General features: G+C 45.1%; 1 protein-coding gene across 4 annotated transcripts in view; it reads right to left on the reverse strand.

The window, feature by feature from the left end:
* LOC138794799 (heat shock factor protein 2-like) overlaps window positions 1–21,691 on the reverse strand; it is a 38,328-nt gene extending 16,637 nt beyond the window's left edge. The window contains exons 1-5 of one of the 4 annotated variants that reach the window (XR_011363501.1): window positions 21,454–21,690; window positions 14,256–14,364; window positions 11,411–11,583; window positions 8,434–8,558; window positions 5,122–5,185 (exon numbers count right to left, since the gene is read on the reverse strand). Coding sequence is in view for 3 of the 4 variants with exons in the window: in XM_069973674.1 (XP_069829775.1) it covers window positions 5,122–5,185; window positions 8,434–8,558; window positions 11,411–11,583; window positions 14,256–14,364; window positions 21,454–21,546 (564 nt within the window). In the remaining variant the exon portion in view is untranslated. Of the gene's footprint in view, window positions 1–5,121; window positions 5,186–8,433; window positions 8,559–11,410; window positions 11,584–14,255; window positions 14,365–21,453 lie in introns of all 4 variants that reach the window. The other 3 variants (XM_069973674.1, XM_069973676.1, XM_069973675.1) reach the window with 3 other exon arrangements.
* Window positions 21,692–24,230: the final 2,539 nt, after the last annotated feature.

Raw genomic sequence — 24,230 nt, forward strand, 5'->3', positions numbered from 1 at the left:
CGTTTCGGAGCTCCCAGCATCATAATGGTACATGATGCAGGGAACATCAGACTTGTTCTGTTGATTACCATCCGTATATACAGGCTGTGCACGGAATGTGTAAAGGCTTAAGGGTACGTTCACACGTACCGGATTTCTCGCTGCGAGTTTGCAGCGAAATCCACTGCAGATCATGTACTGTGAAGCTGAATGGGTCCCATAAACGCAGGGGATCCGCTGCGTGTATTGGACACAGCCCCTATAACCCCCCCCCCGCCTGCAGCCCCGAGCATATATTACCTGCTTGGCGCTGTGGCTGTGTGTGAGGCTCCCGGCTCCCCTCGCTCCACATGATTGGCTGAAGGGGAGCTGGGAGCCTCAAACACCCGCGGTGCCAAGGAGCAGGTAATGTATGCTCGGGCCGGGGCTGTGGCCGGCCGGCGGGGGGATAAAGGGGCCGGTTCCCATACATGCAGCAGATCCGCTGCGTGTATGGGACCCATTCAGCGTCACACTACTGGATCCGCAGCAGATTTTGCTGCAAACTCGCAGCGTGAAATCCGCTGCAGTTCCGGTACGTGTGAAGCTACCCTAAAGAGCTACAAAAACATGGCCACTTTCAGCCCCACTCTTGTCTCCAGTTTGGGCAGGGTTTTGCTGCTCAGTTCCATTGAAGTAAATTGAGCTTAATTGGAAACTGCACCTGAACTGGAGACCAGAGTCGTGTTGTCTCTGAAAGAAAGTGGCCATGTTTATGTAGAACTGGATAATCGAATGGGTAGCAACACTACATGTCAAAGTTAGTTTAAAAGACAATAAAACTAAGATGTGTATTCAATAGCACAAACAGAAAAGCTTGAAATCTGTATATTTTGCATCTTTTTTCCCATTCTCCACTGGTACATTTTCTGAGCTGAGTGGATGGGCTCTTACTGATGTGAAAATTGAGAGCTGTGCCGTTTCCTCTGACCCAGGGGTGCCGAACTCAGGCCCTCCAGCTGATACAAAACTAAAATTCCTACCATGCCTGGACAGCAAAAGCTTTAGCTCAGGCACGTTGGGAGTTGGTAGTTTTGTAACTGCTGGAGGGCCTGAGTTGACACCTGCGCTCTGACCCATCAGCTGCTAATTTCTCCCCATTTCCTCACACAATATACATAAAAGGATGAGGTATTGTAATGTCACCTCCCTCCTTCCCCTAATGACACCACCTTTTCAGTGCAGCCCACTGCTTTCTACTGAAAGGGTTTTTTTTGCCGTTTTTCAATAGTTTTTTGGGGACATGGAAATTGGCATGGTTTCTGCAAAAAAGAGTGGTTATTAGCCATGTGAATATGCCCTTGCACCCAGCTCTTAGGGCACTCACACGTTCTGTGCACAGTACGTATATACAGAAGATGTGCTACAGATCGGATTCACATAGCTCCTGGCATCATGTATCATAAGGGGGCCGGGAATTACAAACCAGTTTAAATCTTTACGGTACTGCACTGACAGAGAATCAATCGATCTGTGTAACAGTAAGGAGGGGATATCGTCACACTAGGTGGGGCGTTGGGCACGCCACCAGTGCATAGAGCCAGGCCAGTGCACCTCTACCTCTATTTATACGCAGCATTTTTTTTCAAAACGCAGCTGGGGAAATCTACAGGGATTGTGATTGCAAGCAGTTTTGCAATATACTTGCTTTAGTTTTTTTATGTTTAAACCAAAGTTATACATATGGCTAAACTGTGGTCCATGCTCCCGCCATCTGAACCTGAACGTTCAGTATTTGATTAGCGGGGGCTGCTGAACTTGGATAAAGCTCTAAGGTTGTCTGGAAAACACGGATACAGTCAATGACTATATCCATGTTTTCCACATAGCCTTAGGGCTTTATCCAACTTCAGCAGCCACCGCTAATCAAATGCCGAATGTTCGGGTTCAGATGGACTCGAGCATGCTCGAGGTTCGCTCATCTCTACAATGTGAGCACTCAATGATTCTCTGTTACTGAATGTGGACCCGCAGCACCTATACAGCGACACCTAGTGGTCATATGTATAACACTGATGTGTTGCAAACGTATTGCAAAACTGCTTGTTGGTTTCTTTAAAAAAAAATAATAAAAATACAAAAATATTCAACAGTGCCTGTTAAAATTAATTTTTTGAACCAAAGTGAAAAGGGCTCCAGCGAGAAGTTTAACCCCCTCCTGTACAATTCCACTTGCTACTGAATCAATTTATGGCTCAGCAATGTTTTTTGAAGTGAGACTGCATACCACCAGTTTCAGTCTCCTGCACGGTCTTTGTGAATTCTGAATGTGTGAACAGTTACATGGATTGGTCCACTAAAGGCTTTTATCATTTGGGGCCTCTTGTGAATGGAGCAGTGATGGGCTAACTTAGTAAACGGTCATTCACAGCATTGGACCAAGAGCGCCCTCGTTTGTTGGTGGGCAAACCCTTTCAGGAAGTTCTTCATCTCTTCACATTAACTATTGAGTTATTAGAATTTTAGGTACATTTTAACAGGGCAGTATTCTACCGCAAAGAGCCCACCAGTAATGCACTAAACCGAAAAACAAGTATGTTTGGATTCTGATTCATTGTTAGCAAGTTTAAAGGGGTTGTCCGGCGATAAAAAATTATTCACAGAATAACACACATTACAAAGTTATACAACTTTGTAATGTATGTTATGTCTGTGAATGGCCCCCTTCCCCGTGTTTCCCCCCACCCACGCTAGACCCGGAAGTGTGGTGCATTATACTCACCGCATCTCGTGTCGTCCACGGTCTCCGATCCTCAGCAGTGACGTCTTCTTCTGGAGGCCGGCGGATCTTCCCGAGTGCCGGCCACCCTCTGCAGCGTCATCAGAAGCTCAGCCGCGATTGGCTGAGCATAACTGTGCTCAGCCAATCGCGGCTGAGCAGCTGATGACGTGGCCGCGTCATCAGCCGCTCAGCCGCGATTGGCTGAGCACAGTTATGCTCAGCCAATCGCGGCTGAGCTTCGGATGACGCTGCAGAGGGCGGCTGGCACTCGGGAAGATCCGCCGGCCTCCCGAAGAAGACGTCACTGCTGAGGATCGGAGACCGTGGTCGGCATGTGACAGGTAATGTATAGCGCACCACACTTCCGGGTACACGGGTGGGGGTGGTGGGACACGGGGAAGGGGGCCATTCACAGACATAACATACATTACAAAGTTGTATAACTTTGTAATGTGTGTTATTCTGTGAATAATTTTTTATCGCCGGACAACCCCTTTAAGTCTTGCCTATATAGCAGATTAACTGCAGATTTCCTCCCTATACTGTAAAGAAGTAAAATCTGAGGTGAAAATATATAGTATTTCCACTAAAGAATGAGCATGCTGTGGATATAAAAATCTGCAACGTTCCGATTTCCATGCACATTTTTTTCTGGAAAACAGCATCCACTTGTGTTGTACAGTAGATTGCAATTGCACTACAAATCTACAGTAAATGCTCCATGTCTTAAAGAATTCCTGTCTTGACATTTTTTTCTTAAAAAAAAACAAACAGTGCTTATGAAGTAGTTTTGCAATATACCGTACTCATCTTTTTTTCTGTTTAAATCAATGTTATAAATATGGCCAAACTTTGGCCCATGCACCCTCCATGCAGATATTTAATGTTTTCTATGGTCATAAAAAAAAAAAAAAAAAAAAAGGTACCAGACACAGAAAGTCCCAGTCCTTTGAGCGCTTTAGCTAATTAGATCATTAACTTTTGCTAATTATAAGATCAGCAGCTTACCAGGAGACTATGCTCTTTGTTATGTAACAATTCAGTCAGTATAATGTCACTGTGTGGTTACAGAGGTTTCAGTGCTGTGTGACAGGAGAGCTGACCATACAATGCAATCACCCCACAGGATTCTCTGCTACTGAATGTGGATGTCCAGTAGCTGTACACATGCACAGTGAAAGGAGACACCTAAAAAAAAGAGTATACTGCAAAACTGCTTGCAATCACGACCCCTGTCAATTTGTTTAAAAGGGACTCTGTCACCTCCAACCCACCCTCCTCAAAAACCTAAACTAAAGTCATCTGTAAGTAGGATAAAGGATGCAGATTCCAAATCTGTAATTTGTAGCTTTCTACTCCTTTGTAGGTCACAGTTGTACACCTACAAACTGGGCACATGGATGCCTAGAGAGGACTACTTAGCTCAAGAATATAAGGGAGAGGACTACTTAATGACTACTTACACACTACTTCAATTGTGGGCTTATAGCAAAGAAATGCAAGAACAGAAGGATAAAAATTGCAGATACAGAACCAGAGTTGTATACTCTACTATGTGTAATCTACTGATAACTAAAGTTAGGGCCCTATCCCAAAGTAACTATAATCAGCCGGATTGGCCCCATTTGGGCTGATTCGGCCGATTATCGTTCGGTGAAATAGAGAGAACGATCAGCCGATGATCGTGTCATTGGCTCATCGTTTATTTAGGGCCAGACCTAAAATCATCGTTCCCTCACCGCGCTTCGCTACGGTTGAATAGCGGTGCGCGGCGGGCGACCGACGATTTGACAAGCAGCAGCAGCATACATTACCTGTCCAGGCTTCTTCTCCACGCTGTCTTTATTCCCAGGTCCCGCGCGCTCTATCTTCAGAATGGCCGGTCAGCTGACGAAGCGTTCAGCCAATCACAGGCCGGGACCGCCGTGGCCTGTGATTGGCTGAGTGTCCTGTCAGCTGACCGGCCATTCTGAAGATAGAGCACGCGGGACCCGGGGATGAAGACAGCGCGGAGAAGAAGCCTGGACAGGTAATGTATGATGCTGCAAGGACATCGGTAACGATGTCCTTGCAGCCCTCGCTCAACGATCATCGGGCCGTGGAATAGGCCCAGTTCGCAGATCGCCGCTCGTTTACATCGTTGATCGGGCCCTCCTCGGCCCGTGGAATAGGACCCTTAGTGGTGACAGAGGTGACAGAGTCCCTTTACATATTTTTCGCAACAGTGTCTCTTCAACTTACACTAAAAGTTTTGCTAGAATATGAAAAAAGTATGTGGTTACAGACAGTTCTGCTAAGGAGTGGTATTGGTAGGACTATCTGCTGTGCCATACCACTCCTTAGGTTTCAGCTGTAGCTGAAAAAGTCTATTTAATACTCACAGTTTCAAACTGCGGCTGTGTCGGTCTTAACTGTAGGACCTCCTTCCATAAGGCCTCATTTTCCCTTTTTAAAAATTAAAAAAAAAAAAAAAAAAGTTTACTGATGTAAGCCAGCCAAAGCGTTAAAAAAAAATTCCACACAAAAAGGATCTGCCTTACAATCAAGATTTGATGCGTGAAAGTAGTCATCTATATTCCCACATAATGAAAGGTCTATGGCACAAATATACATAAAAAGTTTTGCCACTAAAGTCATATTATTTTCTCTTTGATTACATAGATGTAGCTAAATTCTGCAAGTCTGCTAGTTCCCTTTCAACCTGAGCTCCACCCAGATTTCAGACAACTGAGCTTATCTGTAAGATGACTTATCTGTAAGTGTTTGAAGGGTAACCAGAACTTCTGATGCGATTGCTCCTCCAAGGAGATCCAGGGTTTAGATTAAGGCCTCATTCACACGTCTGTACTGCGGCCCGTACTACAAATGTGCATCCACAGAGGTCCGCAATTCATAGACCTCTGCATACACTACAGTGATCCGGCTGTGTACTAGGACAGCACTAGGGACGAGGGAACGAGGCCTAATACATCGGCCCAGATTTATTAATGCTGTGCCAGGCAAACACTTAAAGCGACTCTGTACCCACAATCTGACCCCACAAACCACTTGTACCTTCAGATAGCTGCTTTTAATCCAAGATCTGTCCTGGGGTCCGTTTGGCAGGGGATGCAGTTATTGTCATAAAAAATTACTTTTAAAATTGCAGCTCCGTGCCCTATGGGCGTATCTGTGCCCTAACTTTCCACCACCCCTCTGTCCCTCCTCCCTGCCCTCCTCATCATTAGGAATGTTCCAGGCACATGGGCTGGATCATTAAGACACCTGTGCAATGTTCAAACAGCAGTAAATGTTCCAGTGGCATTCCTAATGATGAAGAGGGTGGGGAGGAGGTGGTGCAAGGTTAGGGCACAGATACGCCGTTAGGGCACGGGGCTGCAATTTTAAAATTACTTTTTTATGACAATAACTGCATCACCTGCCAAACGGACTGCAGGACAGATCTTGGATTAAAAGCAGCTATCCGAAGGTACAAGTGGTTTGGGGGGGGGGGGGTCAGATTGTGGGTACAGAGTCGCTTTAAAGGAGACCTGTCACCCCCCGTGCCGGAGTGACAGGCTCCCGGCCCCTAGTTAGATCCCCTTATACGTACCTCATCCCGCCGCCGGAGCCAGTCCCGGGACGGAGATATCCCGGCCAGGAGCCGGCGCGCTCTGGAGAGAGGTCCGGTGTCCATAGAGAATGAATGGAGCCAGACTCATCTCTGCAGCGCTCGCACGGCTCCATTCATTCTCTATGGACGCCGGACCTCTCTCCAGAGCGCGCGCCCCGGCTTCTGACCGGGATATCTCCGTGCCGGGACCGGCTCCGGCAGCAGGACGAGGTACGTATAAGGGGATCTAACTGGGGGTCGGGAGCCTGTCACCCCGGCACAGGGGGTGACAGGTCTTCTTAAAAACTAATTGCAAACTTTGGGGATGCAGACATATGTGGCAGATTACAGTGCGCTCATTCACTTTATTGAGGGCTTTATTATTTGGGCCAGTTCCTACAAGTATACAATTACTCTGTATTCAGAAGTGTGGTCTGTTAAACAAGGTCACTAAAAGGGGCTGTCTTAGGATATGCGCACACTACGGAATCCCCACAGATTCCACAGCTTGCCCCCCGCTCGCGGACGATGGCAGGCGCGCGTATCTCCGCTGGTCCCATAGGTGTCATTCTATGGGACCAGCGGAGATGCGCACTTCCACCAGCGTCCGCGAGCCGGGTTCACACTACATTTTTGCTCATGGAAAAACTGATGTGCATCTCTTTTGCTCAGTTTTTCCATTGACTTCCATTTAAAAAAAAAAAAAGAAAAAAAAAGAACACATTTGTTTAACGTACACAAAAATAAAAGGTCAGCTGCCTTTTGTGTATATTTTTTTTAAAAATGCGTCTTGATTTTTTTTATTTATAATGTCAGTCAATGGAAAAACTGATCAAAACGTATTGCAAAAACGTAGTGTAAACCCAAGGGGGTTTTTATTCCAACTAGACAAACACTATATTGACTAGTTTAAAGCGATGTACATTTACTTTAAGTGTAGCATATCAATAGAAAGGCACAGGGAAGCCGCCGTTGCAGTCATTTCTTTGAACCGCAGCCCAGTTCCCACGCACGGCGTCTATTACCAGGCACTAGCCCAGGCTCAAGCACTGGAGGCGGACCGGCCCGCTCCCAGTGGGAGGAAACCCCCGTCCCTCTATGACGCAGCTCCGTTAGAATCAATAGAGCTGCGTTGTAGAGGGTCGGGTCTTTTTCTCCCACTGGGGACGGGCCAACCCGCCTCCAGTGCTTAAGCCAGGGCCGATGCCCGGTAATAGATTGGTGCCGTGCGCGGAAACTGGACCACGGTTATAAAAAAAAAAAAAGGGCCGTGGTACCGACTTCCCAGCGCTGACCTATTGATATGCTACACAAAGTAATTATACCTGATGGTACATTCACTTTAAAGCTACTCTGTAGCCACAATCTGTCTCCCCAAACCACTTGTACCTTCAGATAGCTGCTTTTAATCCAAGATCTGTTCTGGGGTCCTTTCGGAAGGTGATGCAGTTATTGTTCTAAAAAAACAACTTTTAAACTTGCAGCCCTGTGCCAAACTGCCGTGGCCTAGAGTGTGTGTGCATTCGGCTGGCACAACCTCTCTGTCCCTCCTCCCCACCTTCCTCATCATTAGGAATGCTCCAGGCAGGTATTCTATTCATCACCTGTGAGAACACAGCACATGGGCTGGATGGTTAAGGCACCTGTGCAGTGTTCACTGCAGAGGAATAGGAAAAATTCTGCCAGCGGCATTCCTAATGATGAGGAGGGTGGGGAGGAGGGACGGAGGGGGTGCAAAGTTAGGGCACAGATACTCTAAGCCACGGCCGTTTGACACAGGGCAGCAAGTTTAAAAGTTGCTTTTTAGGACAATAACTGCATCACCTGCCGAACAGACCTCAGGACAGATCTTGGATTAAAAGCAGCTATCTGAAGGTACATTCTTCAAGTGGACGGCGGAATCTGCCTGGGCATAAAATGGAGTCTATGGCGCAGGCGGATTTGCAGCCGGGGGTGAGCTGCGGAATCCGTGGCGGGTGATCTGCCCGGATTCCTCAGTGTGCACATACCCTAATACATGAAAACACACTTCTCAGTCAAAAAAAGCTACATTTTCCCCCAGTATATCCCCCCTCTACTCCAGAAGTCTAGCTCAGAATACCTCTTTAGAGATTCAACAGCTGTATCAAGGATATCCTGTCTTGCTTGCAGCTGATGGAGAAAGGTTAATATTTTCTGCATGTCATCTGGCCCACTTTTACCTTCCTCAATACGTGGAACAGAAACCTGGCAGAAAGTTATTGTACATAATAAATTATAGAGTCTTCCTGAGGACAGGTCTCAAAGTGTTAAATAAGGGCTTTCTAGGATCCCAGAAATTCACCAGTTACAATTCTGCCTCCATTCACTACTGCTATACCTGTCTAAGAACACCATGGCCACAGGGAAAGGACCCGAAATTTATATGCAGCAACACAAGGCTACGGTGCGGTACGCAGCGTCTGTCGCCAGGATGACAGGTCTCTGCCGCTATCCTGTATAACTGCAGTGAATAGGAGCAGAATCCCAATGGAGAAATTTTTGCCATTTCTGAACGATCAGCAAGATTGAGTTTTCTACTGCTAGATGCTGCAAGTAGCTGGGTTTAGATGCTACGCTTGCCCTAGTGATTTCTTGGAGTAATCACCAACCGTAGTGTGTAAACAGGGATCTTTTGTGGTAGCAAATAAAGAATTGCATGATCCCCAATAATCTCACATTGTTAGAGAAGCGTAGCGTGTAAACGCAGCTCAATATGTTGACGCTCTAATGGTGGATTTTTTTTCTCACTTTTAACCCATATGAAATCTGTTGAGGTAATGGTATGAGGGAGATCTTAAAGGGGCACTCCAATGGGATTTTTTTTTTCAAATCAACTGGTTTCAGAAAGTTAGATAGTGCTGCAATTTACTTCTATTCAAAAATCTCCAGTCTTCCAGTACTTATCAGCTGCTGTATGTCCTGCAGAAAGTGGTGTATTCTTTCCAGTATGCTCTCTGCTGTCACCTCTGTCCAGAGTAGTTGCAAATTTCCATAGAAAACCTCTGCTCTGGACAGTTCCAGTCATGGACAGAGGTGGCAGCAGAGATCAATGTGTCAGACTGAAAAGATTACACCACTTCAGCAGCTGATAAGTAATGAAAGACTTGAGATTATTTAAATAGTAGTAAAATTACAAATCTATATAATTTTCTGAAACAAGTAAAAAAAAAAAAAGTCATTAGAGTACGCCTTTAAAGTATAATCATTTTTTTATGCAGACATATGAAACTTTATTATATATCTTCCTCACCTTCCAGCAGATTATAGTGACCCCTTTCCCTGCAGCTTTCTGTAAATGTTCAGTTACCAAAATAAAAAAAAAAATTAACAAAAAAAATAAACTTTGACATAAATCAGTTAGTACTAGACAGTGAGGAGAGGGGTGCAGCTGCGGCTTATTACTAGTCTTTCTACCATGAGGAGAGAGGTCTCACTGGTTCAGTTCACCCAGCACAGCTCTTACATCACACCAGGCTTAGTAGGCATGGAGATAGAAGATGCACATTTACAGAAACCAGCAAAGGGAAGCAAAAAAGACCCAAATTACATAGTCAGAGGTACTCTGCCACCATATAACATTATAATCATAGATGGTCACATGCAATTACAGATATGTCATGATATATGACAATTACTAAATACCAAATAATTGCTAAAATACCAAACGATGAACTGAAATAAATGCTACCTTACCATGTGAAGAATAACCCAATAGTACGCTAACTAGAACACATCTGAAGAGCCATAGAAATTGGCTTCATGAAATAACATTTGGATTACTATCAAACAAGCAGAATCTTTAACAGCATTCATTAAAGTAAAGAGATGCATTTATCTAGCGTTCATAAAATTATTAAGGGCCCTTTTACATTGATTAGCTGGGGAGCTATCCGTTGGCCGCACATTGCTCTGTGTAATAGAGATGTGCGGCGATGGCCAATGACACTGTAGAAGAAAACATACATCCTTACCTCTCCATGCTCCCTGCTGTCCTGCTGCCCTTTCCCTGCTCATCGCAGCCAAGCTTCTGAAGCAGTCTCTGAAGTGACAGGCCGCTCAATCAATCACTGGCTGCGGCGCTGTCCCTTCTTGGCCAGTGATTGGCTGATCGACCTGTCACAGCAGAGACGGGTTCAGAAGTTTCAGTGGTTGCTGCAGTGAGCGGAGAAAAGCCAGAAAGACATCAGGGAGTGTGGATAGGTAAGTATAAATTTACTAGCATTAGTAAGTATATATCCACATCACTTTGCTCAATACTTTTTAGCCAAAATCAGGAGTGGGTTGGCAGGGTTTCTTTTAATTATATTAGCAAATCCTTCCATTATAGTTTCTCTGTGTTGGTTTCACTCTTGCTTTGGGGAAAAATTCTGAACCAATATAAGTGTTAACCCAGCCTTAAACTACAATGTACAGCATTTTCCACTATGTGCTTGAGGAGGTCTGCAACCTGAAGAGCTAGATAAGCAATGTCAAGGATTCAGAAAGGGTTTTCAGGATTTGCTGCTGTTAGACTGTATGTTCTGTTGGGATTTTAACAACAACCATTTAGCCGCCAATTACCTCTCCCGTCTGCCCTCCCCATAAACATGCGGGTGGTGGGTAAAGCTGACTAAAGACTATGGGTGTATGGGGACCTTTATGACTTCTGTTATCTAGTAAGGGTGGTACCTTAATCGGGTTAAAGGGTACAGTCAGTGTTCTCCACACTTCAGTAGCAGGAAGGTGAAACCGCTCCATATACTCAATTTAGCGCCAAATTATATCACAGGGACCCAGTCTACTAGTGTGATTTTTCATTAAAAAGTCAGAATTCTTTAATAAAGCATTGTATTGAGCCACTGATAACTGCGGCCTGAAGACGTCAAGGCCAATTCTTAGCTAAAGGCCAGTAGGGAACATACAGGTCTTAAGTGCTGGTAAACCATTCTGATTTCAAGTACCTTGGGAAAAAAAAAATGTTATAACACTACATATCTGATATACATGTATTCTGCTGCCTAACTGCAATTGCTTAATACTTTACCTGAAATTTGTAAAGAATAAATAAGGAAACAAACCTTAGCCTTTCGGAACACCCGCTTATCTCCCGTACTTGACGTTACCTTCCGTTTTATCTTGATCAGTAACTCTTCATGACCACGCTTGAAAAATTGGTGCTGGTATCTACCTGAACAATATTTATCATGTCTGGTTGCACCAGTCTCATCCTGCAAAACCTTATGAAATCCATCTGAAAGAAGAAAAAAAAAATGAGATGCATTTCAGTGCAAAATGACCAGAACTGTGAACATGGTGCTCTGCCTATAAACCTCAATGATCTATGTCAGCCTGTTAAAAGGAATGTGTCATCAAGTTAAATGGGGTTTCTTTGTTTGTTTTAACAATTTTTAGTGACATTTTCTAATTTTCTATTTCCCCATCTATATTATAAAATAATCCTGAAATCTTGTAGTTTCCATTCTCACCAATAGGGCTAAAACTAAGCTGATACTTCTGTGGCAGTGCTCTCTCGGTGATGGTAAGAGAAGCCTGCTGGAAAGTGAAACAGCATAAGAGTGGGTTCACACTACGGAATCCACGCGGATAAGTTCCAGCTGATTCTGTCGCTCTAACCCGTTCATGGCGGCGTGCCTCTCCGCCCGCGCTATAGACACCATTCTATGGCCAAACGGATTCCGCATTCCGCCGAAAGAATTGACATGTCACCCTACGGATTCCGTAGTGTGAACCCACCCTTACAGTGAAAGCTGTCATATATTAGACCAGAAAAGCACAGCCTCCCATCCCACAAATGTGTCCTACACCAAGAACAGGGTCTGGAAATGTTCATTGTATCTTAAAAACCTTAGGAAAGATAGCAGCTCCCATAATAAAGTACTTAAGGCTATAAACACGTGTAAAACGGCTTTGTAATTATTATGGTGCAAAAAAAAAAAAAAAAAAAAAAAACACCTATATCTCTGTAGGTCTTTATGAAATATTTTTCCATTATCACTCCCGAGACCCAATATTAGATGACATGTCAAGGTGTAATTTATTTGACATTAATGCTGTAAAGGACATGCAGCACCTAGATTTTTTTTCCAATTAGAGTCAGAGTAAAGGTTGTTCTTTTATTCCAATCTGTTTCTATTTTCTGACTGACTATTTTTTTTATTTCACCCATTGTACATTGTTATGGGGGATGAGCTGTTTTTAACATGCTTCAAGCGTAACTGTCATTTCATCAACAGTACAAGCGATTTTAAGAAACTCTGTAATAGGTTTTATGTACTAAAAGAGTTTCCTTCTGGACTGAAAAAGCAATCTCCCAGCCTCCCCCCCTCACATCAGATGAAGCAGGATTTCTGTCTCCATTATGTGGCTATGGAGAGGGGAGGGGCTGTTAGGAGTGACTGAGCACGGAGGATTTCTGCACAGCACAACACCCTGCAATCTTCTCTCAGTACGTTCATAGATAAGCACTGACCTTTCTGACACCTGAATTTAGCGTTTTAGGTGCCCAGACAGTCTAGAAACAGCTGACCTTCATGTCACCTCTTCCTGCTCCCTCATCTCCCTCAGCCCCTCCCCTCTTCATAGGCTTACAATGGAGAGAGCAGAACCCGTCTTCACTGGCTTCTCTGTAATGAAGACGTGTTTGCCTGATAATGCACAGATAAGAAGTCAGGGGGGGAGGCTGGGAGATTGCTTCTTGGAGTACAGAAGGAAGCTTTTTTGGCTGATAAAACATATTACAGAGTTTCTTAAAATCGCTTATACTACTGATTTCTGCAAAAAAAACTAAACAAAACATGACCGTTACGCTTTAACAGCAAGACTCATGGACATAGATCACAGCAGACAGAGTCTGTCCCTTTGAGATGACTGTGAAACATTAGTGAGTGTGCTCTGTGACATAGGAAGCTGCTATTTTGTTATACTGTTGCTATCATGATTATTTTATAATTTGGAAAAGAAAAAAAGTCAACAAAAATAAATTATAATTATTTAACATGTGGCAGATGTGGGAGGCCCCCTCCCTTTCTGATCAGCACTGCCCTTCTAGTGAGCGTGCCAAGATAGTAAAAAGTTTATTTAAGCCAGAAAATTAGCGTTTTTTCAAGATAAATAAAATACAGTCAGCTACACTTGTATGTCAAAAAGTCTTTAAAGAGTCACTGCCATGTAAAATGTCATCAAGCATGCCAAAACTTATTGATTACAGGGCATCCCACGGCTGAGACCCGCTGTGATCAGGAGATCTAGCTAGACAGAAATTGCAGCAGCGCAATCTATACCCCGACACTCACTTATTCCAACAATGTAGTCTCACACAATTGGCCATTACAGAGATACGGCAGGGGAGTTTCATCTCCTGATCACAGAGGTTGATCTCTGCTGTGATCAATAACTAATGACATGTCAAACATTTTTCATGACATGTATTAGTTTACTTTTAGGCTGGGTTCACACTATGTATATTTCAGGCAGTATTTGGTCCTCATGTCAGGTCCTCATAGCAACCAAAACCAGGAGTGGATTGAAAACACAGAAAGGATCTGTTCACACAATGTTGAAATTGAGTGGATGGCCGCCATATAACAGTAAATAACGGCCATTATTTCAATACCACAGCCGTTGTTTTAAAATAACAGCAAATATTTGCCATTAAATGATGGCCATCCACTCAATTACAACATTATGTGAACAGAGCCTTTCTGTGTTTTCAATCCACTCCTGGTTTTGGTTGCTATACAGCCTCACAAATACAGCCTCAAATATACATAGTGTGAACCCAGCCTTAAAGTGTATTACATCTGCCACCTAAAGTGTTGCCAGTCGGCACACAGACTGAATCCTACTTTAGTCCTGGATATAAAACATGTCAAGGATGCCATGCCACATAGTGATAGAACTTACACCAGTTGAGCTGTCTCACAAAACTCGCCATGTTGTTATGTTTGAAATGTCTCGGCAGGATTTCTTTTGCAAATCTTTCTTCATCCAACACAATGAAGCTGTTTCCATCCTAAAACCAAACACAAATGGGTTATTACCTTTGCATTTTCCAAATGGCATGATGTACGTGATGTCCGACACCGACATCCACACAGCCTAAAATCTGGCAGATGTGAACAAAGCATATTCTTTTAAATTCTTTATTTTGTGCACAAAGAGGCAGCGCGGCAACATACCCGCCAATCCCCACCAACATATTAATCAACAGATATGAAAGGGAGTAGGAATGATACAGCAGAAAAACATACCAGTCAAATAAAAAAAATAAAAAAAACGATATTCAGATAGCTCTGCCAGCAGGAAAGTCGAGAGCACACCAGTCAAACACATATATAGGATATCAGGGCCATGCCCACCCACCACTCCTTGTCCACTATAAGGATTTTTTTTTTTTTTTTTTTGTAAGCACAATAAAGGGAGACTCCATCGAAGGGACGCAGCTCCGGACAGAAAAGGGAAGGCAGCTCCCAGCAAGGAAGAGAGAGAAAGAGAGCAGAGCCTGAAAAGGAGAGAGGGTGAGGTAAGAATGGGATAGGGAAACAGGAAAGAAAAAAAAAAAAAAGGAAGGGACCCCGACACGGAACAAATTAGAATAGGTAAATAAGGGAGGGGGTGAAGTGTGTAGACGGTGCCGACCCCCGCCTATCCCTGTGAGTTGGATCCGGGCCAACCCAGAGAGGTTCCATGCTTGAACGTTCAGAGTAGTAACATCCTAGGCAATCATAGATCAGCTAACCTGCGTTCGCATCCCTCAATAGAGAACGACATTCCGGGGTGTCCCGAAACGTCATCCAGTCAAACCAGGTCTTTCTAAATTTGTCATTAGTATTATGTAAGGAAGACGACAAGTCCTCCATCAATATGATGTCATTCACCTTCGATACCCACAGGGAGATCGGAGGCGGAGTTGTCTTCTTCCAAAACAGTGGGATACAGGCCCACGCAGCCATAACTAACAATCTGAGGAGAGATTTCTTATAGGCAGCCATAGGGAGCGCACAATGCTGGATAAGGAACAAAGCTGGAGTGAGCTCTTGTGTAGTATTTGTCACCTGTCGGGTCGTCCGCAGTATTGTCTTCCAAAAGGGCGTCAACAATGGGCAGGACCAGAAGATATGAAGATGAGTCCTTTCTGCTGTGCCGCACCGCCAACACAACGGGTCAACCTCAAGCCATATGACATGGAGTTTGGTAGGGACTCTGTACCTGTCAGTATCTTGTATCCAGTCTCCTGGAAGCCTGAACAGATCGAGGATTTGTGTACCAAAGTTAGTATTTTCTCTCGTTGCTTAGGGGACAATGTGAGATTCAAATCCGCTTCCCACCTAAGTAGGTAGTCAGGTGGTGGTTGATCAGGTGGGGACTGCAATGCCGCATATGTTAAAGGGGTAGTGCGGCGGTAAAAAATTATTCACAGAATAACACACATTACAAAGTTATACAACTTTGTAATGTATGTTATGTCTGTGAATGGCCCCCTTCCCCGTCATCAGCCGCTGAGCCGCGATTGGCCGAGCACAGTTATGCTCAGCCATTTGCGGCTGAGCAGCTGATGACGCGGCAGAGGGCGGCCGGCACTCTGGAAGATCGGAGGTGTTCGGGCCGGCCGGCCGAAGATGACGTTTGGCACAAGATGCCGGACGCGTGTCGGCATGGATCAGGTATGTATAATGCACTACACTTCCGGGTACACGGGTGGGGGTGGTGGGACACGGGGAAGGGGGCCATTCACAGACATAACATACATTACAAAGTTGTATAACTTTGTAATGTGTGTTATTCTGTGAATAATTTTTTACCGCCGCACTACCCCTTTAAGGACAGGGAGTGCCGTAAGGCACCCTCGTCCAGACATAACGCCTCAAAATGCGTCCGTGATGTATTATAGGAAGATGGGGAGGGTAAGGAGTGCAAGAAGTGTCTGAGTTGCATCACCCGCCATACCCCCAACCTCGAAGGATCCGTCAAAACACCCAACTCTACCGGAGAAAGCCAAGATGCACCGGAGCGGAACGTGTCCACTCTAAATTTGTTCGCCTTAAACCAGGCAATAAAGACCGGGTCATGTAAGCTGGCTGAACAAAGCATATTCTACCTTTATTGGTTTTATTATTATTCCTTAAAGAGTTCTTGTCATTTGCAGAACTTTTGGCATGATCACACCATGTTTTACTCCTGAGGCCCGCTACAATCTCTAGATACAGCAGGAAAGTGTGATTGACAGCCAGGCAGAGATGCGCTGCTCCACACATTTCAAAGTTTTATATCGGGATCACTCCTGAGACCAGCTGTGATCTGGTAACATGTGAAAAGTAGGGGGGGGAATGTCCAAGTGCAAACCTAGATTTTTTTTTTTTTTACGGATCCTCATAGAAATAAATGGGATCCGCTCCTTTTTACAGATTGTAACCAGTTTGCAATCCGTATTTCCATAAAAAAAAAATATGGATGAGTTATAATTAGAGATGAGCGAACCTGGAGCATGCTTGAGTCGATCCGAACCCGAACTTTCGGCATTTGATTAGTGGTGGCTGCTGAAGTTGGATAAAGCCCTAAGGCTATGTGGAAAACATGGATATAGTCATTGGCTGTATCCATGTTTTCCAGACAACCTTAGAGGTTTATCCAAGTTCAGCAGCCCCAGCTAATCAAATGCCGAACGATCGGGTTCCGGTGGACTCTAACCCGATTCACTCATCTCTAGTTATAACTGACACGTTGAAAAAAAGGAAAAAAAAAAGATTTACAGAAATACAAATGCACTATATATGCCCAATCTGTAATTTTTAGTGTACGGTGGATAGTGGGAGCAATCTATGGACTTGAAAAAAAAATACTGAACGTGTGCATAAGGCCTTAGACAGCAACCAAACATTAACAATAGACCACAAATCCAAGCTATTGTATTGTGATGCGCCATTGCAGGTTATTGTAATGAGGGGTCTTTCAGATGTCAAAGTGATCAATGACTTGCAGGGGGAGGTAAAGATATATTGAGGACTATAGGACTGTATACTTGGAGGTTACTGCATGTAAGGACACATATTTAGGCCTCATGCACACAACCCTGATCAGTAAAACAGATACACTTTCTAACCTATTTATTTCTATGTCCTTGGGTACCATTTAGTACATTTACTGAAGAGCTTCAGTGCTGTAGAAATGAGACACAAAAATAAAGAACATGTTCCATTTCTGTCTGGAATCGCAGTACGGATGAGCCAATAGATGTGTATGGGTATTTCTGGGATTACAAACAGCGATGGATTGGCTTCTGTAGCAGTCTATAATTCCAGAGCGATTATTGAAAGTTATAGATTTGTTAAAATACGTCTGGCTAAACAATTAAATCTTCCAGTACTTCAGCTGATGTATGCCCTGCAGGAAGTGGCGTATTCCTTCTAGTCTGCCACCTCTGTCCATGTCAGGAACTGTCCAGAGTAGCAGCAAATCCTTATAAAAAACCTTTCCTGGACAGCTCCTGACAAGGTGGAAGCAGACCGCACGGTCTCTGACTTGAATTTGCATTTTTCCCCAGATGTGACCCACTGCCTGCAGGAATCTGAGCGACCTGTAAGGTGAAGGTACTTGCTGGTGTGATATCTTGTATTACACAACACCCATACAAAGGAATGACCAGCCAAATACATAGTGCCAGGAATATGCTGGAGCTATTAGAGGGGCCCTCCAAGCATCTCTAAATCATATGGAAATGGAACGTGCTCATGGGAAAAACCTTTACAGGTACATACACTCATACAGGGTTTTCACCTACATGTAGGGCCGGGTGATTAATCCAATTGGAGTAATTCGCCCAAAGGAGGGCTGACTTTGATTTTTCATAAATCGCAAATTCGATTTTTAGGGAAAAAAACCCTATGAATGTGCGGGATCCTGCGCAGGGACAAAGAGCCATCATTGTAGCGTCCTCCTGCTCTTTTATTCTTCCTGGGCTGCAGCACGAGTAGCACAGGAAGGGTTAAACCGCACATCTTTCTCTTGGTCCTTGCTCTGGTGACTTCCAGGCCCCTCCTGCACATTTGCCTACATGGGCAGCAGTGAGAGTGGAGGTCAGAGGTTATCAGAGGGACCCTACATGGCAATTCACTGATAACCTCTTACCCCTGCTCTCACTGCTGCCTGCAAGAAGGAAAATGGGCAGGACCAGACCAGAAGTCATCAGAGCAAGAACCAGGAGAAGGATGTGTGATTTAACCCTTATCACCCCTGTAAGTTGTAATCTTCAGCACAGATGGGGAACAGGAGGGGTGGCGGGGGCAGAGCAGCTGGCCGTGAATCGAAAATAGTCTAGAATGTTTATAAAAAAAAAATAAAACACTACAGGTTTTTCGGGAACTGTCCAGAGCAGGAAGGGTTTTCTATGGGGATTTGCTGCTACTCTGGACAGTTCCCGTCTTGGGCAGAGGTGTCAGCAGAGAGCACTGTGTCAGACTGGAAAGAATACACCACTTCCTGCAGGACATACAGCAGATGATAAGTACTGGAAGACTGGAGATTTTTCAGTAGAAGTAAATTACAAATCTGTATAGCTTTCTGACACCAGTTTATGTGAAAGAAATAAAATATTGCCAGCATACCACCAAGGCCATGTACCCATGGCGCTCTTAACACATATTATAAACCAGTATGACAAAATGCATGTTGTACATGTCACACTATTGTCAATGGGGACACAGTGTGAAGTGCAGAGCATTATTCCTCTGTGGATGGACAGCTGACATGTCGCACACAATTCACCAGTCTATGCTATACACTTGTACTCCATTTATCATCTGTTCCTGGCTTTGGCCTCAAAAGTGCATCAGACCCCCAGCTGTTACGTGACATGTCCTGGAATACATTGCTGTCCCTAAGCTCTCCATCACAGTCCTCCCATAACACTCCAGCCAGTACCCTGCCCAAAGCTGTCTCAGAGCATCTCATTTCACTGCAGACTATCACACAAGCTGTGAAGTTACAGCACCGGCTGCATCAGTCCCTGTCTGCTCTTTCTGTGGCATCATTCACCACAAGGCAGCATGCTGTAAAAACACTGCACTCCCCTTAAGGGTATATTCACACGGGCGGGCTCGCAGCGAGATTCTCGCTGCGAGCCCGGCAGGTCCTGTCCACTACATACTTGCTGCGGTCTAAACGACCGCAGCGAGTATGTAATTATACCGCCCTTAACCCCTTCTACTCCCGCCGGCTCCCCCGCTGTAAGCAGCATACATTACCTGTCCTCGCTGCACGGGTCCGGCGTCCTGCTCTCCCGCCCGGCCAATCAGTGGCTGCGGCTGGGCAACACACTAATTGGCCGGACGGGAGAGCAGGACGCCGAACCCGTGCAGCAAGGACAGGTAATGTATGCTGCATACAGCGGGGGAGCCGGCGGGAGCAGAAGGGGTTAAGGGCGGTATAATTACATACTCGCTGCGGTCGTTTAGACCGCAGCAAGTATGTAGTTTATGGGAACTGCCAGGACCTGCCGGGCTCGCAGCGAGAATCTCGCTGCGAGCCCGCCCGTGTGAATATACCCTAAGTGTCCCAATAAATTTGTATCTGTGTATATGACAGGGGGATGGTGATACAGGTCGAAGGGGTTGATCAGAGATTGTGACAAGGGGGTGGGGCTAGACCTATGTCCAGTAAGGCCGCTTGGAGCATTGATCCGCCTCTTCTAATGGAGCAAGACGGCTGGGGGCAGGGCAGTGCCGGAAACAGGATTATATTAAAGTGACTGTACCACCAGGCCCAGGTTGAAGCACTGGAGGCGGGCCGACCCAACCTTAGTGGGAGGAAACCCTAGCCCCTCTATGATAGGGTTCCATTGATTCTAATGGAGTCACGTCATGGAGGGGCTGGAGTTTCCTCCCACTAAGAGCTGGTCGTCCCGCCTCCAGAGCTTCTGCCTGGTGGTACAGTCACTTTAAGGTGCCACAGGAATGGCTCACTTATCCTCAGAGCCCTGCGCGCAATAGGGAGATGTCTGCAGGTTAGATTTGTCTAACCTGCTGATAGTTCTCCTTCGAAAGGATTGTCCATAAAGTGCCCACCCCCACCGCAGTCACTGATTGACACATCATCAGAAGTAGAAAAAATCTGAGTGTACCAGCCATAGTCGGCACGGTGGCAGCACCAGGGGGATCAGGGCTGGCGAGTACCTGGGGGATATTTGTTTTTTATTTTAAATTATAATAATTAGTGATGAGCGAACCTCAAGCATGCTAGAGTCCATCCGAACCCGAACATTCGGCATTTGATTACCGGTGGCTGCTGAAGTTGGATAAAGCCCTAAGACTATGTGGAAATCATGGATATGGTCATTGGCTGTATCCATGTTTTCCAGACAACCTTAGGGCTTTATCCAACTTCAGCAGCCCCCACTAATCAAATACCGAACGTTCGGGTTCGGATGGACTCTAACATGCTCCAGGTTCGCTCATCTCTAATAATAAAGCAAACAAAGCAGCAACGTCTGGATAAATTCCCATCGGAGAGATATCTGCTCAGGTTTTTCCAATTTACATTGGATAAAAGCTGCAGTGATTGTTCAGGTCTCGTTCACACACTGCAGCGGACTGAAGCTGAGCCGCCATGCAGATTTTTACAATTTGCAGCAATCAATTCCTAAAGGCGGCTGTGTGCGGTATATGGCAGCGGTGTGCGGCAGCCACCCCAGGGACCCCTCCAGCAGGCTGCATGTCTCTGATCATACACACTGATCCCTGATGGAGGGGCAGAAACAAAGGCCGGAGGGGCAGCAGGGAGCCATGGGGTAAGATGTGGGCACTGTGTGTGTGTGTGTGTGTATATATATATATATATATATATATATAGTGGGTGGGCGCTGTATGTGTGTGTATATATATATATATATATATATATATATATATATATATATATATATATATATATATATATGCAGGAGCCTCCCCATGCAGATCCCCGGGTATAATACTCCATTATAAGCGCCGATGCTGCCCCAGATCCCGCTCTCCGGCCCATTCATCTCCCATCAGCGCCCGCCGCTACCACCGGAGGCCCCACAATGGAGGAGGATATAAACACGTCCCCATCGGCGGCGCCGGCCTCTTACTTGGCTCCAGCAGATGTAGTCGCTGTTCCTGTGGTCCTCCACCAGAGCCCAGATCTTTGTGAGGAATTTGGGGACGCTGGAGCTGGCCTTCATGGTTGCAGTGCGCCAATCGCTCTTAATCCCTCCTCTTCTGCCGCTGTGGAGCCTGGAACTCTCTGCCTGCGATCCCCAATCATTTACATGCCTTCCATACACTAACAACACACCGGACCCCTCCCCCTCACGTGACCGCTATTCACAAAAAACGCGCCGCCCCTGTCACGTGACATTTAACCTCCGTTATGCGTGACGTCGCACGTTCGTCTGGCTTCCCCCACTTTTTTTTTTTTTTTCGTATTCAAAATGCTTTATTGGCAGTGAAGCTCAAAGCGCATTTATTCAGAGAATGTAAAGCTGAACCATAGAATTAGTATTGTATTTGTTTAAGGATTTATTTGCAATTGAATCTACATGCATTTGTGTTAATGTGTGCAACCAGTTAGGTTAGGCTTGTAGGTGTTTTTCAGTATAAGAAAATTGTATTTAAATAAACCATAACCTCCCAGACATATAACTTACTAAGGCTTCCTTCACACATCCGTAATTATTCCCTTCACACATCCGTAATTATTCCAGGATACCCTATGGGGGCATCCAGAATTCCAGCTTCAGATGCATATCCAGACATGGCAACCAGGGTAAGTGCCACTGAGTGCTATCCCTGGCCCCTTATCTGTTGGTGCGCATGCAGTTAAAGGGGTTATCCAATGCTACAAAAATATGGCCACACGACTCTTGTCTCCAGTTTAGGTGCAGTTTGCAATTAAGCTCCATTCACTTCAATAGAACCATACCTCCCAACTTTTGCAAAGAGCAAAGAGGGACTCGTGTGACGCAGTCCCCATAGCCACGCCCCCATCACGGGCCTTCCATAGCCACTCCCCTACAGTCACCACATGCTGCTGACTGAATAGTGCCCTACATAGTCTCCAATCCCCCATATAGTGCGATACATAGTCTCTAATCCATCATATAGTGGCCCATATAGTTTTCAATCCCCCATATAGTGCCCTACATAGTCTCCAATCAATCATATAGTGCCCTTCATAGTCTCTAATCCCCCCTATAGTGCTCCACATAGTCTCCACTCCATCATATAGTGCCGTACATAGTCTCCAATCAATCATATAGTGCACTACATAGTCCTCAATCCCCCATATAGTGCCCCACATAGTATCTAATCCCCCATATAGTGCCCCATATAGTATCCAATGCCCCATATAGTGCCCCACATAGTATCCAATGCCCCCATATAGTGCACTGCCCACATAGTATCCAATGCCCCCATATAGTGCCCACATAGTATCCAATGCCCCCATATATGCCCCACATAGTATCCAATCCCCCATATAGTGCCCCACATAGTATCCAATCCCCCATATAGTGCCCACATAGTAACCAATGCCCCATATAGTGCCCACATAGTATCCAATGCCCCCATATAGTGCCCACATAGTATTTAATGCCCCCAAATAGTGCCCCATATAGTCTCCAATCCATCATATAGTGCCCACATAGTATCCAATGCCCCCATATAGTGCCCCATATAGTATTTAATGCCCCATATAGTGCCCCACATAGTATCCAATCCTCAGAATAGTTCCCATATAGTATCCAATCCCCAGAATAGTGCCCATATAGTAACTCAATAGTGCCCAATATTGTATGCAATCCCCCAATAGTTCCCAATATAGCATTAAATCACCCCACAGGTGACACCTGCCCATCTCCCCATCCCCGCACTGCCCCCAGCAGAAAAAGAAAATAAAAAAGCAGTAACTCACCTGTCCGCCGGTCCCAGCAGCTCCTCTCCTGTCAGAGTGCGCACTCCTGTCATCCTCCGGCGCAGCCTGCGCCGGGTGTCCTTGCAGCCTCTATAATTCATGATAGAAGCCACAGGACACTTCCAGCGCAGGCTGTGTCTCTGTCTCCCGCTGCCCGCGTCGGAGGATGACAGGGGTGCGCGCTCTGCCCAGAGAGGAGCTGCTGGGATCAGGGGGACAGGTGAGCCCCCCTGCCCCCGGCCCAGCCCGCCACTGTGGCCCCACCAGAAAAACAACAAAGCGGTAACTCACCTGTCACTCTCTGATCTGGTTTGGCAAAAGGCCATCTTCTATATCTAAGGTGCTTATAACTGTGATTATGAGTTTTCTTTAACCCCTTCAAGACCAAGCCTATTTGCACCTAAAAGACCAGGCTCATTTTTCAAAATCTGACCTATCTCACTTTATGCGCTTATAGCTCAGTGATGCTTTAACGTATGCTAGCGATTCTGAGATTGTTTTTTCGTCACATATGGCACTTTGTAATAGTGGCAAAATTTGGTCACTACTTTGTGTGTTTTTTGTGAAAAACATCAAAATATCATGAAAAATTTAAAAAATTAGCATTTTATAAACTTTGAAATTCTCTGCTTCTAAAAAAAGAAAGTCGTATCACATAAATTAGTTACTAAGTCACATTACCGATATGTCCTCTTTATTCTGGCTTCATTTCATAAACATATTTTACTTTTTTAGGATGTTATGGGGCTTAGAAATTTATCAGCTAATTACCACATTTTCGTGAAAGTTTCCAAAACTGATTTTTTTAGGGACCAGTTCTTTTTTTAAGTTGATTTAGGAGGTTTGTATACTAGAAACCCCCATAAGTGACCTCATTTTGGAAACTAGACACCTTAAAGAATTTATCTAGGGGTATAATGAGCATTTTAACCCTACAGGAGCTGGAGGAAAGTA

The sequence above is a fragment of the Dendropsophus ebraccatus genome, chromosome 6, assembly GCF_027789765.1.
Source record: "Dendropsophus ebraccatus isolate aDenEbr1 chromosome 6, aDenEbr1.pat, whole genome shotgun sequence".
In the NCBI taxonomy this organism is placed as follows: domain Eukaryota; kingdom Metazoa; phylum Chordata; class Amphibia; order Anura; family Hylidae; genus Dendropsophus; species Dendropsophus ebraccatus.